Source organism: Garra rufa, chromosome 1 (assembly GCF_049309525.1).
Source record: "Garra rufa chromosome 1, GarRuf1.0, whole genome shotgun sequence".
Taxonomy (NCBI): domain Eukaryota; kingdom Metazoa; phylum Chordata; class Actinopteri; order Cypriniformes; family Cyprinidae; genus Garra; species Garra rufa.
This window is the reverse complement of record NC_133361.1, coordinates 27,810,434-27,824,819: the sequence shown is the minus strand read 5'-3', so window position 1 is coordinate 27,824,819 and position 14,386 is coordinate 27,810,434. Positions and strand designations below refer to the sequence as shown.

Genomic DNA, 14,386 nt, shown 5'->3' with positions numbered 1-14,386 from the left:
ACAGCAAAATGTTGGATTCCTTCCATTCTTGGAGCTCACTTCTGAATTTCCAAGAGTTAGTGCACACACGCACAAAAATGCCCTTTGATTGTGCGTCTGAGGGTATAGCGAGCGTGTCTCTTGAGCCTTATAAACAAATGAGAACTCCAAAATCCCAGCATGCATTCTGCTTGCTTTTTATTCTGGGCTGAGTCACATCCATAGACACAAATTACAGAGAAGGAGGCAGTGAAAGGCAGAGATCTTTGAGAGACAGAAGACAGAGACTGGTAAAAAGCCAGAGAAGGAGAGAAGGAGGCAGAATGCGGGTGAAAGAGAAAGAGAGGGTCTCGATTCGCAACACAAGAAAGGGGAGGAGAGGGGGAAACTGGTTGACAAGGCTTCTCATTTCTTATTGTTCGCTCCTTTGTGGATAGTCTCTGAGCAGCACAAATGTCACATGACTACAGGAGGCATTAAAGTGAAGCACAGACAGAAAAGCAGGAGCATTCGTGTGCGCCCACACATTCACTCTCTCTCTCTCTCTCTCTCTCTCTCTCTCTCTCTCTCTCTCTCGTACACACACACACACACACACACTACCTCTACAGGCATGAATACAGTGCAAGGAAAGCAACACACTCTGAGCGAAAGGCGCCGTGTTAATGCTGAAAAAAAGAGCTTGTTCCTCATAAAAATAGGAAATGGGTTTACAGAAAGCTGCGCAGCAAAGCCTGACTGCTGTAGTTATGCAGATAGTGACAAGGAGTGGTAAGTTGACTCTTTAAGGTCAACTGTGTGTTGTCATGTGTAATTGCTGTTGCAGTTGTTGCTGGGAAAATAAAATGGTTTTGGAAGAAGCCGTACATGCACCTAGGGCATGTAAATATTTAGATAGGCCATGAGTCACCCCCTCCCCCTTGCTCTTCCTCTCCTCCTTCATGTTTTTTGCTCTCCTCACGCTTTTCTTAAGCATCTTCTGTCGCTCACGTCGCTCGGTCTTTCCATCGCTGCGAGAGGAATTCTGTGAGCTGAGAGATAAGGAGCAACTGGATTCAGATGGAAGGCAGAGTGCTGGAAGATGAGGGAAGAGGAGGTGTAGGTCAAGAGCCTGAGGTGGTGTTTGTCTCGAGGGGCATGTAGAAAGGACAGGCAGGCCCTGTTTACGGTGCATTCACATCACTCAAGATCTCCAGAGAGAGAGGGGACGGCAGCTGCTATAGAAAGGACCAGCACAGGCACGTTTCAAGTGCTGTAGCACTTGTAGCACGTCTGTATGATAAAGAAAATGTAAACAAGTGTTGGAAATACCGACTTGAACCTAGGCGTAGTCCAGATCCGACTCACCAGCTGCCACGCAGAAACGGGAGCTTTCCATAGCCACGGGCTAAAAGTACCTTCAGTTCTGCAGTTAGGGGCAGGAGACGAGCTCAGATGCTGCATGCACCGTGTGTGGGAAGAGGGGTTTTAGTATTTTGTCTGTGAGAAGCGAGGGAGTGAGGGGGAGGAAGAGTGACTGACAGCGCGAGAGAGAGACTGAAGTCTTGGCAGGCGCCTAGTTTTGACGCTTCACTTCTGAAGTGTAGGCTTTGGTTTGAGGTTTCGCTGGTGCCGGTACCCATAATTCCCGGCATGACTCAGAGGAGGCTGGAACCAGAGCTGAGGAATTGGGAATGATGCGAGAGTCCTCTCTTCTCTCTTCTGCTCGGCTATGTTCGCAGCGTGCCCATGACCTCTGTCCCCAACTTGAGCTTCATGAGCAGATGCTTTTTCAGTCGCAGCATTCAGGTGACCCCAGCTAAATGTGAGCCTGGACCACAAAACCAGTCTTAAGTTGCATGGGTATATTTGTAGCAATAGCCAATATTGATTTTACTTTTATGCCAAAAATCATTAGAATATTAAGTAAATATCATGTTCCATTAAGATATTTTGTAAATTTCCTACTGTAAATATATCAAAACTTAATTTTTGATTAGTAATGTGCATTGCTAAGAACTTCATTTGGACAACTTTAAAGGCGATTTTCGCAATATTTAGATTTTTAGTTGTTGATTTAGTTGCATCTCAGCCAGATATTGTTCTATCCTAACAAACCATACATCAATGGAAAGCTTATTCAGCTTTCAAATGATGCATAAATCAATTTAAAAAATGACCTTTATGACTGGTTTTGTGGGATGAGCTGTTTCCAGCAGTTCCAGCTTTTGCTTTCAGATTTGGCACCATTATGTGCCTTCTTTACTACAGGTGAATGAGCTGCAAAAGGTTTCATGTTCACTTTCAGCTCTGCAGTCATTAAGCTTCTCCGGATGACTAGTCTTCGTTCATTATCACAGAGCCACGATAACTGAGCAAATACAGTACGTCTATTATAACCCCAGATGGGGTCAGACACTGTATCCGGTACTTTTCCACTAGTCACATGTTTAATGCTAAAACTGCGTGGATTAGTCCTTTCACAGATGTCTGTGTTTAGTGCAAAGCTTAAAGCAGTAGTTCGCCCAAAATTAAAACGATGCAATTATTAACTCTCCCACGTGTGATTCCAAACCTGGTTTTCTTTTTTTCTATGAAACATGAAGGACCAAAAAAGGACACCATATAAGAAGTCCACGTCAGCATATTCCATGTTTTCTTAAAGGAGTAGTTCACTTCCAGAACAAAAATTTACAGATAATGTACTCCCTTGGCATCCAAGATGTTCATGCCTTTGTTTCTTCAGTCGTAAAGAAATTATGTTTTTTCAGTATTTCTCTCAATATAATGGATATCTATGGTGCCCCCGAGTTTGGACTTTCAAAATGCAGTTTAAATGCAGCTTCGAAGGGTTTGCAGTTAAAAAGTATATAAATTGTACATTTTTTTTAGAAAATAACCAATCGTTATGCTAGATAAGACCCTTCTTCCTTGGCTGGAATTGTTAGAGCCCTTGAAGCTGCATTTAAACTGCATTTTGGAAGTTCAAACTCTGGGGGCACCATAGATATCCATTATATATGGAGAGAAATCCTGAAATGTTTTCCTCAAAAAACATAATTTCTTTAGTCTTGACCATCTTGGATGATAACGGGGTACATTATCTGCAAATTTTTGTTCTGGAAGTGAACTACTCCTTTAAGTATAGAGGATTAGGTAACTTCCAGAATAATAATTTCCTGATAATTTACTCACCCCCATGTCATCCAAAATGTTCATGTCTTTCTTTCTTCAGTTGAAAAGAAATGAAAGTTTTTAAGGAAGACATTGCAGGATTTTTCTCCAGATAGTGGACTTCAATGGAGATCAGCAGGTTGCAGTTTCAAAGAGCTCTACACAATCCCATCTAAGGTCTTATCCATCGAAACGATTGGTCATTTTCTAAAAAAATAAAAATGTATATATTTTTAATCACAAATGTTTGTTTTGCACTAGCTCTGCAACTGTAATCAGTTATTCGTCTGTGTACTTTGGTTAAAAAAAATGTTCAATTTTCTCCTCCAACTTCAAAGTCATTTGCCGTTGTTTTACCTTTTTTTTTTTTTTTTTGCAAAGGGCGTTTGATCTTCTTTGCATGTTTGCTTTGTAAACACTGGGTCTGTACTTCCAGCTACGTCACGCGTGACCTTTCCAAGGTGACTATGTATTGTGTAAAGTCGAGCTATTGCATAAGCATTTGAGGTTAAAAAGTATGCAATTTTTGATTTTTAATTTTTTAGAAAATGACCAATCGTTTTGCTAGATAAGACCCTTATTCCTTAGCTGGGATTGTGTAGAGCACATTGAAACTGCATTTTGTACCTACTATTAAAAAAAAAAAACATTTGAGAAAAAAATGTCATATGCATATGGGTTTGGTGACGTGGGTAAGCAGATAATAACAGATTTCTCATTTTTGCGTGAACTATTCCTTTAAGCCGCAAAGTGCTCGTAGAATATAAATTGTGAAGTGGCGGCTGAGGATTCTTCTCTGATTAGGCTGGTGATTTCCTTTAATGGTTGTTCAGGGTGACACAGCCTTCATCAGCTCTTTATACATTCAGAGTGCGTTTGCTGTCTCTAGAGTAAGAGGCAATCACGATTGTTTGTGTTTCACATCTCTATTTGTGCTGTGTTGGCCAGAGACTGGGAATCTAATGCCGCCACTGGCGAAGCGTTGTACGAGCTAAATGACAAGACATGCATTTTTACTTTTCCCCCTGTCATTTTGGTTTGTCTTTCTCTCTCTACAGCTATGATGGGGAGAATGGGCCCTCTCCTGGCCGCAGCCCTATGGATTCGCAGGCGAGTCCTGGGCTGGTGCTCCATCCCTCCTTCCCTCAGAGTCAGAGAAGGGAATCTTTCCTCTACCGCTCCGACTCTGACTACGACATGTCCCCCAAGACCATGTCACGAAACTCCTCCATCAACAGCGAGGGGTAAGCCGTCTCTCTCAATTCACAGCACAGTTTCACTGATTACTGTCTTCACTTTTCATTGCTAAAAGGCCTCAGAGGAAGTTCTTTTATCCCAGAATCACCATGCAGCATTAAGCACATCAACTAAATCCCTCTTTCCCCGTCTCACTATAATACTGTTACACCCTTAGAAATGCTCACGCTCCCAGCATGCAGCGGTGACCACTGTGACTGCCGCTTGGATTATGGCCATAAAAAACTGCATGTTTTGCTGTTGGGTTGAAACTGTTTCCTCACACCTGAGGATAATTCTAGCTTTATCTGAATATTGTAAAAGACCATTTGTGACCCTGAACCACAAAACCAGTCATAAGGGTACATTTTTTGAAATTGAGAATTATACATTATTTGAAAGCTGATAAATAAGCTTTCCCATTGATGTATGGTTTGTTAGGACAGTATTACTTGAGATGCAACTGTTTGAAAATCTGGAATCTAAATGTTGAGAAAATCGCCTTTAAAGTTGTTTAAGTTAAGTTCTTAGCAATGCATATTACTAATTAAAAAAATTAAGTTTTGATAAATATACAATAGAAAATTTACAAAATATCTTCATTGAACATGATCTTGACTTAATATCCTAATGATTTGTGGCATAAAAGAAAAATTGAATATTTTCACCCATACAATGTATTTTTGGCTTTTGCTGCAAATATACCCGTGCTACTTAAGACTGGTTTTGTGGTCCAGCATCAACAAAAGTAAACAAATACGTAGTATTTTTTAAATTCCTTTTCATTTTTTCTTACTGGAACTGCTCTTTCCTCTTTCTGCAGCCATGCTGAAGATCTCATAGTCACCCCTTTTGCTCAGGTAAGGGCTACTGTTATGTCTGGCAAGCAGTATATAATGAGTGCTAATTGCTTGTCATGACTTGCTGAGGTGAAGTTGAGTGATATCCTGCTCTCTCTCTCTCTCTTCTTCCTCCTCTTCAACACAGGTGTTGGCTAGTCTACGAACTGTCAGAAGCAACTTCACAATTCTCGCCAACGTCACGACTCCCACCAACAAGTCAGTTCTGCTCTCCTAGCTTTGATGCAACAGTTTCTTTATTTCTGCTCTGCCCCCTTATGGCCACTGTGTGTCTTTTCCAAAAAAGCACTTTTGTATTTTATTCGTGATAAATAATGAACAAAATAAAGCATATTCATACAGCCTAATTATTAATTTTAACATAAAAATAAGATTTTATATTACAGACTTTATTTTATGTGATTTTTTTTTTATTAATGATATAAGTACATACTTTTTATACTATAATATTTATATGTAACCCTGGACCACAAAACCAGTCATAAGGGTCAATTTTTTGAAAATTAGATTTATGTATTATCTGGAAACTAAATAAATAAGCTTTCCATTGATGTTATGATAGGACAATATTTGATCGAGATACAACAGTTTGAAAATCTAAAATCAGAGGTTGCCAAAAAAAAAAAAATAATAATAATATTGAGAAAATCGCTTTTAAAGTTGACCAAATGCAGTTCATATTACTGATCAAAAATTAAGTTTGATATAATTACGGTAGGAAATTTACAAAATATCTTTAAGGAACCTAATTTGGCATAAAAGAAAAATCGACAATTTTGACACACACAATGTAATTTTGGCTATTGCTACAAATACACCTGTGCTACTTATGACTGGTTTTGTGGTCCAGGGTTACATATAATATACATTCAAAAATAAACAATATTTTTTAGTAATATTTTTATATTCGCATTGCTCAGTTTATATCAATTCAATTCAATTTCACTTTATTATTGGAATTTCTTCCAAAAATTGTCTTGCATCCTATTTGCGTTTACTGTCTAACATTAATTCACAACAATACACATTACACAATACAATACATTCAAAGACATACATGTCAATACAAATCCGTCTACTGTTCAAATACTTAAGTACCCTCCATTCCTCCGAGTATTACTGCCTACTTTGACCCCCAGTTCTGGTTAATTAATTTTACTGACTGATGAACAAAAGATTTCCGTAATCTATTCGTTCTAGCATATGGTACTCTCAGTCTTCTATTTGATGGCAAAGGTTGATATTCCTTATATAGAATATGGGAACAGTCAGACATAATTTTACGTGTCAAGGACAGCATTTTTTTCTTATACAACTCATGAAAACTTGGCTCAAGCCTTTGACCCACAGTCTTAGAACAGTTTGATATCAGGTGCAGCCCTCCTCCCAGTGAGCACTGCAAACTGGATATCTGCCAGTAGAGGGCATCCTCCACCATTATCGCTGATGCAATTATCTTTTTGTCCACAGGAGGTCACCAGTGACCAGCCAACCCACGGTTCCCCCAGCAACGCTCTCAGGTATGTTTACTGTACTGCAACTTAGTCACTGGTGAGCTTTCTATCTCCCACACTAGCACTCTCCCACACAGTGTCTCTCACATTACGAATACACTTCCTCTTGTAGGCACTGTTGCCAGTAAAATGCATTACAGCATCAGAAATAGTGGAGCCATATGGGAAACAGGTCTGGAACCTAACCAGATGCTTTAACTAGCCAAATAACAGCCCTCAGATGCTAGTTTATATGAGGAACTCTAAAGCTTATCAACAGTGAACATACTCCACATGTTGAACTTTTCAAAATGAATTAGTTATGATAAATGAAGTAGTTATATAATTGAAAAATGTAAATTATGTTATTAATTACTCACCCTCATGTTGTTCCAAACCTGTAAGACCTTCGTGCATTACTCAGTGTATGTGTCGTGGTACTCTCTCGTGAATGCAAGTCGAAGACTGACTGGGAAGAAAAGAAATTATTGAATAAAATCATTTTTCTTTTATTTGCGCATAAAAAGTATTCTCGTAGCTTCATAAAATTGAACCACCATGTCAAATGGACTATTTTATCGATTTCCCTACTACCTTTCTGGGCCTTGAACATGGTATTGCAGTCTATTCAGGCTCAGAAAGCTATTGGATTTCATAAAAAATATCTTGATTTGTGTTCTGAAGATGAACAGTCTTAAAGGTTAGGAATGATATGAGGGTGAGTGATTAATGACAGAATTTATCGTGAGGCCTTATTAGATCTTCTAATATAAATTAAATAGACAAAGATATGCAGATACACCATTTTAATTAAGTAGGTAGCAAATTGCAGTAATTTTTGTGAGGACAAATCATAATGCCATACACAAAAATGACATATTCCAGCACAACATTGATTATGTGCACAAAGTGAAGTCTATATTGAAATGGTTTAATAAATCTTGGGTAGATGGCGAAAAATTGGACACATAGCCCAATTTTTGGATAAATTGGCCCTTACTGAGTGCATTTACATGTATGTCCTTAACTTGATTATGCTTGATTAAGCCAACAATGCATGTGGTCATGTAATCACACTAAACCAATTTTTCTTTCTCATTGGCTTAAGCATGAGCCAGTCAAAACAGGTAGATTTCAATGAGTTGGGTAATTATACTGTATAGAATTTGTGGGCTTTTAAATGTACACTTGCGTTTCACTTTTGAAATTCATGGTCACACATACTCTGTGTAACGGAAGCGGCACTAGTGATTTTACAAGATATTTGTCAATGACATTCAGGATCTGTTGCATATCAAATCCTCTGACATTGTCCTGTCAGTCATCTCTCCCCTGTCGAAATAAACTGTATGTGCTGGTTAGGAATGTTTTGAAGCATGGCTATAAGCTGGTTATAAGCTGGTTTAAGGTCCCAGGGTTCCCACGGGTCCTTGACATCCTTGAAAGTTTGTGAATCTGAAAAAAAAAAAAAGTCAAGGCCCTGAAAAAAAATATACAGGTCCTTGAAAGAGCTGGAAAAAATAATTTCTACATAGTTGTGTTTGTGTAAACACGTTGCTGTCACTTAAAATGTGTCCCCATATTAAAGGTCATTGTACACTGAGTCTGAAATTTTCTTTTCCAAAATTTTTGTAGGATCCAAAATAAATAGGATCTCATGTTGTGTCAATCATGTTTACACACTGCTTCGAAACTTTTGTCTATCACAAAAATTTTTTTATCAGGTTAGATTTCCTGAGTTTTCGCATCCATAGCAAGCATTTTGATAGGAAAATATGATGAATAGAAAAAAAGAAACGCATACAAAAATTTCGCAATGACCTTAAGTCCTTGGATTTGAGGGTATTGGACAGGCAAAGTCCTTGAAAGGTCCTTGAATTTGAAGTTAACCAAGGTGTGGGAACCCTGTGAGCAACTAGCTCCTGCTCAGGACCGACTCATAACCAGCTTATAATCAGCTCAGAACCAGCTTAAACCTGCTCATGACCAGCTAAGAACAAACTCAATACACCTAATGGAAAGTCAATTTCGCAAAAAAAAAAAAAAAAAAATCACAAAAAAGTTTTTGCGCTTGAGTGAGGTGGTTTTTCAGGCAGTTTGAAAAAGTCATATTTCGCAAAACTGCAATGGAAACGGATTTTTCTTGTCCCTTAATTCACAAAATAACTCACTGGGAAAACTCACTCAGAGACAACTTTTTATTCAGTTTTGATGTCAACGACTGGGAATAACCTGATTTTCTTGTACTGCCAGGTTATCCACCTTTTTCTTCAATGCGGAAGTAAGCCTATGGGTGAGATTTCCGGTTCATTATCCGCTATAAGAAAATTATGAAAAGAATAACATGCAGTACACGGTTCCCAGATAGCACACGTACATCTGCTAAAAACGTCTTCCAGATGTAAATACAGACGTCAAATAGACATCTCTGTTATGTACATGTGCTATCAGGGTTTGCACTACAAACCAGTGTTTTCATAATTTATATAATACATTAAAATACTATGGTAAGTCATACAAATTTGCAATATCAAGCAGCAAAATAAGCAGTTTTGTACAGCTAAAAATAGCTAGACGTGGATGAGTCCGGAAGCCAGACCCATAAAATTTACAAATGGCCATGCCCACTCTCACGGGAAGAAAAAGGTGGATAGATTGTTTTTACAACATGTCATCTATCTGGAAGTTGGCCATATTGGTGGCACTAAGCGTAAACTGAACCAAATGGAACTTGTGTATGGGCTTGGCCAAAACACAAAGTATGTCAGGATAAGAAATTAAAGAATTGTCAGGTTGTCAGTCCACAACAAAAGAGCCAGCTCATACAGATATTTACACCCTATTAACTTTAGTTTGTCAAAATATTCTGCCCTTTTCTGCTTACTAAGTCCTTCTCTATGTGATTTAGCAGTTTCCAAATGTTTTTTTCCATGGTTTAGATGTCATAAATTAATAGAACAATGTCTTCAGTAGTACATTAACCGTGCAATCCATGCTGTTGTTTACATTTATGTATCTCCAATATGGCTGCACATCCGGTGACCAACTGACCAAACCATGCTCTATTGGTTTGCATGTAAACCGAGGTCAGTGAGGTCAGATTCTGATAAACCTGGCTATGATGTTCTAATTTATCCTATAAGTATTCACTGAGGTTCTTTGATAAGTTTACAAATCAGTATGTATCTCATGATTTTGCCAATTTAACAGCCATAGACTTAATTCTGTAATTCTTTTTTCCTCTTGTTTGAAAAAATATGATTATTCATTCTTATGAGGCAAAAGATCCATTATTTATGAGACATTTGATCTCTCCATATGAAGTTCTTGAAATATTCATGCTTGGACGTTTTTTCTATAAAGACATCACTCAGACAATTCTTTACTTCCTCCTGTCAGGAAACAACATCCCCACTGTTCGCAAACGAAGTTCTCACTGTGTCACACAGCGAGTGTTAAATGCATATGACTATGACAGCAATGTTGTGATGTGCTGCTGATTGCTGTGTCTTATGTCCTGTGCAGATGAGACATACCAGCAGCTGGCCCGAGAGACTCTGGAGGAACTTGACTGGTGTTTGGACCAGCTGGAGACCATTCAGACCCACCGCTCTGTTAGCGAAATGGCCTCCAACAAGGTGTTTCTTCAATCACTTGCATCTGTGCTGCCTAGTTTGGTTTCTGTAGAACAAGGGTGTCCAAACCTGTGGGCCAGAGTTTAGCTCCAACTCTAATTAAACACATCCGAGCCAGCTAATCAAAGTCTTCAGACTTATTAGAAACTTCCAGGTAAGTGAGTTGGAGCTGGTTGGAACTAAAATCTGCCAGATGTGGAACTTTCTACCTACACAGTCTACCACAAGGTTGTGGCTTATTGCATTAGGTATTTTCTCCATTGTTTATAATTTCCATCCTTTACATTTTACAAAAAACTTGGCAAATTAGATTTCATCAAGAAGAGGTTTCAAGATTCTGTGCCACAACATGTGCCATTCTGTGGATTATCACGCATAAAGGACTATATCTGTGTGTATGCGGAGAAAGATTCTTGAGCAGGAGTGAGTGCCTGAGTGTTGTTCTTATTTTAATGTATTTTTAATTATTATCCGTTAACACTGATGCGACTAGCTTTTGCATGCAACTCTGCCAGCGTTGTCCTACACGATGCTCCGGTTAGAGAAGTGTAGGAGAGATGGAGAGAGAGGGAGAAAATAGGGGGTTTGTGGATAAGGAGGACATGAGGCAGGGAGGAGGGGGCTGCAGTTTGGTCCTGATGCCAGTGTTACTGCTGTAACCTTCGTTGCTATCGAGCTGCAGCAAGGTCTACCCTGCCAGTTTAACCATTGGCTCTTCACTGTGGCCATGAGGCATGTGATTTCGATGCTGGCCAATGAAAAATCGGTTGCTCTCTTCCATAGCTTGCCTGTTTAAAGAGATAGTACCATAAGGACTTTGGATGTGCAGTTTTTGTGTGGTTGTGTCCATACACCATAATACCAATGTTTTGTGTGTTTTGCTATATACCTGATAGGACAGATGTCAGTTTAAGGAGTAAGCAGCACTGTGTGTGAATGAAATATCTCTTGGTTGATTAAGACAGAGCTTGATCACACAGATATTCACACCCATACGCAGAGATTAGCGGAAACACTAAAGCCTAGATTCCCTCCCCTCCTTTTTGTCAGACTATTAAATACATCTCTCTCTCACACACACACACACACACGGACGCACACACACGTACAGACGTTTCTCCATTTTTCCACACTCTTACATGCCGTCTGCCGCACATGCGCTCTCAGAGTGCGTGTACACGCACACACGCCACTAGCACACACACCCAAGCACGCGCCTCCTGCCACAGCGGCTGATTAGCTTGCGAGATCTGTCTACAGCATCCAGGGAAACAGAGCGAGAGGCAGAGCATCGGCTGAGCTGCATCGGCGAGTCTGACGCCGCGTGTGGATTAAACAGCAGGGCTGCTGAAGAGAGCTGCATTGTGCTGACAGGACTGGTATTGTGCTCCTTGGACTGTGCGCTCTGAACACAACTCGCTGGGAACGCTGGGCCCGGGTCCTGGAGCTCTGCGGTGGGGGAGGGGTATCGACGCAGGGAGAGAGAGAAAGGATGTTTTTCCAGACCACCGCTCTTTTGTAGTTTGACTTTTGACTAAAGGCCCCATCTCTCCGCGTCTGCTTGTTTCCGTCGTCCTCTCTGTCTCCTTTCAGCCGTTTTCTCCTGCTTGCACCTGTGTTGTTGTTGTTTTCCTTCCTCCTCCTGTCATCTCTCAGTCAGTCTCTGTTTGCATTTTGCTCTTCTTTCTTCCATAATTCCTCTGTCCCCCTTCTCACCGCATCCTCTCCGTGTCCTTCAGACGGTCCCGTCTCTTTGACTCTCCATCTTTGTCCGTTCCACCCCTTGCCGCTTTCTCCCCCTCTTGTTGGATCGGGGTCAGCTCTGCTCAGCTGCTGGGATGAGATGTAGTCCCTTTGGCCTGTGGATCTGGGCGGCTCCTGGCGGGCCGTTCACAGGGGACACTCGCCTGCAGATCGGCGTGGAGCCTGCTTGGTGGTTTTCAGGAGGGCCTGGTTCTTGTACCGCTTGCTGCATGTAGAGAGACAGCGTTAGTAAGCGCTCGCCGCTGGACTTTCACCCCCGCTTGCTCCCCGCCTCTTGGGGGCAGCCGTCACTCTGGAGCGTCCTGGCCTACTAGGCTGTGGCCTCTCTGCCCACACCCTGACCACGCCCACATGCCGCTGGGGCACCCGTCGCGCTTCGGCCCCCGTGCACTTCCGCGCCTCTTGCCTTTGCCAGCGGTCCACGCCGTCCGTCACCCTCAGCATGGGCGTAGTGGAGGCCATTGACCCGTCGCCCTCTTCCTGCCCCTCACCTGTGCCCGGAGGCTACCGGCTGGCCCACTCCTCCAGTTACAGCCCCCTGCAGGGGAGAAGAGGGTCAGAGCTGGATCTCGGAGCAGCTGCAGATGGGGTGCTGGATGGGGGTGGTCAGGCCACCGAGCGTAGGACCCCCTTTATGGATCTATTCTGTGAGACCTGCTCCAAACCCTGGCTGATTGGCTGGTGGGACCAGGTAGGGCCAACTCAAGTATCAAAATAACTGCTAGCAAACCATTGGTCGGGTCCCAGTAAGGGGAGAAATAGAAATGTGGACATACTAGGACAGGGTAAAAAGAAAACTTGCTGAGGTTGATTGCACTGTTATGCTTCTGGAACAGACTACATGTGATAAGACTGATGTTCGTTGCATGCTGAGTATATCCAAATTTGCACCAGTCTCCATACTTCAGAACCTGAGCTCTGAACTTCTGCACTTATTCAGTGTCACTTTGAGAGGCAGGGAGAAAATGGCTGCCGCCGTAGCTCTTAGCTTATGTTGTTTCTGTGCCTAGAGATGGACAGAATCTGTACAGTGGGCTTGTGTCTCAGGATGGCATTCTTAACACTTACTTACTGCTTACCTCAAGCTAGCTCTCCATTGCTCTGTCTCAGGCTGACCTGAGGTCAATATTTTGAAGTTTAGAACCTGCTTTTTTCTGCAAAGTTTCTTCATCCAAGACTTGTGTACTGTTGGGAGGTTTGATATGGATATTGATGATATTGAAATGTGGCAGAGTTACTGTTTGTATCTCAAAGTTTTTGATTCTATCTGGCAACAGATACTATTAAAAACACTGGGACACAAACAGTGACTCTGACATTTCAAAATCTTGGGTTAGGATGCTTTCTCTGGTTGTGGAGTGACAAATATGTTTAATCTATGTTGACCTATAGACATTAGCTCATTAAAATGTAAAGCACAGCATTTTTTACAATTTTAAAGCATTTTTTAAATTAATTTAACGTCTTGTATAAAAATTGATACAATCACAACAAATTTGTGACCCTGGATGACAAAACAGTCTTAAGTAGCATAGGCAATAGCCAAAAATAAATTTATTTTTCATTTATAGCAAATATCTTTAGGATATTTAGTGAAGATGTGCCATAGATATTTTGTGAAGATATTTAGTAAATTTCAGACCATAAATATATCAAAACTTAATTTTTGATTAGTAATATGCATTGCTAAGAACTTTATTTGGACAACGATAAAGGCAATTTTCTCATTATTTAGATTTTTTTGCACATTCACATTTCAGATTTTCAAATAGTTGTATCTCGACTAAATATTGTCCTATCCTAACAAACCATACATCAATGGAAAGCTTAAAAAAATAACCCTTATTACTGGTTTTGTGGTCCAGGTTCAAATTTACCTAAAGATTTAAATGTAAATGAATATTCTTTTGCCATTATTTTGTGCCTGCCTTATCAAACTCAACCATCAAACTCAGTCTTGGTAAATAAGAGCAACACATACTATCAGACTCCCCTAGTAGCACATATTTGTATTAATTTGGTCTTTTTTCCTTTCCACGTGATCTGGTATCATCTTGGTCCTCCAGAGGATGCATGCTAAAAACAGTTGGCACTCTGTGAATGTTTTAATAATGACTCAGCACAGTACAAACTGAGTCTTGGTACAGTATGTAATATGCAGTTGCACAGGGAAGAGGATTTTGTAAATGAAGCTTTATATAAACTCACAGATTGACTGTGTGAGATAGATAGACATTGTGTATTGATCCCTAAGGGAAAATTCAGG

At 40.6% G+C, this 14,386-nt stretch overlaps 1 protein-coding gene across 2 annotated transcripts in view; it reads left to right on the top strand.

Annotated features, from left to right (window-relative positions):
* pde4a (phosphodiesterase 4A, cAMP-specific) overlaps positions 1-14,386 on the top strand; it is a 74,950-nt gene that overhangs the window by 42,582 nt on the left and 17,982 nt on the right. The window contains exons 2-6 of one of the 2 annotated variants that reach the window (XM_073838449.1): positions 4,191-4,376; positions 5,192-5,228; positions 5,356-5,426; positions 6,699-6,748; positions 10,247-10,359. In XM_073838449.1, coding sequence (XP_073694550.1) covers positions 4,191-4,376; positions 5,192-5,228; positions 5,356-5,426; positions 6,699-6,748; positions 10,247-10,359 — 457 coding nt within the window. Of the gene's footprint in view, positions 1-4,190; positions 4,377-5,191; positions 5,229-5,355; positions 5,427-6,698; positions 6,749-10,246; positions 10,360-11,260; positions 12,812-14,386 lie in introns of those variants that run through there. The other variant, XM_073838456.1, reaches the window with a different exon arrangement.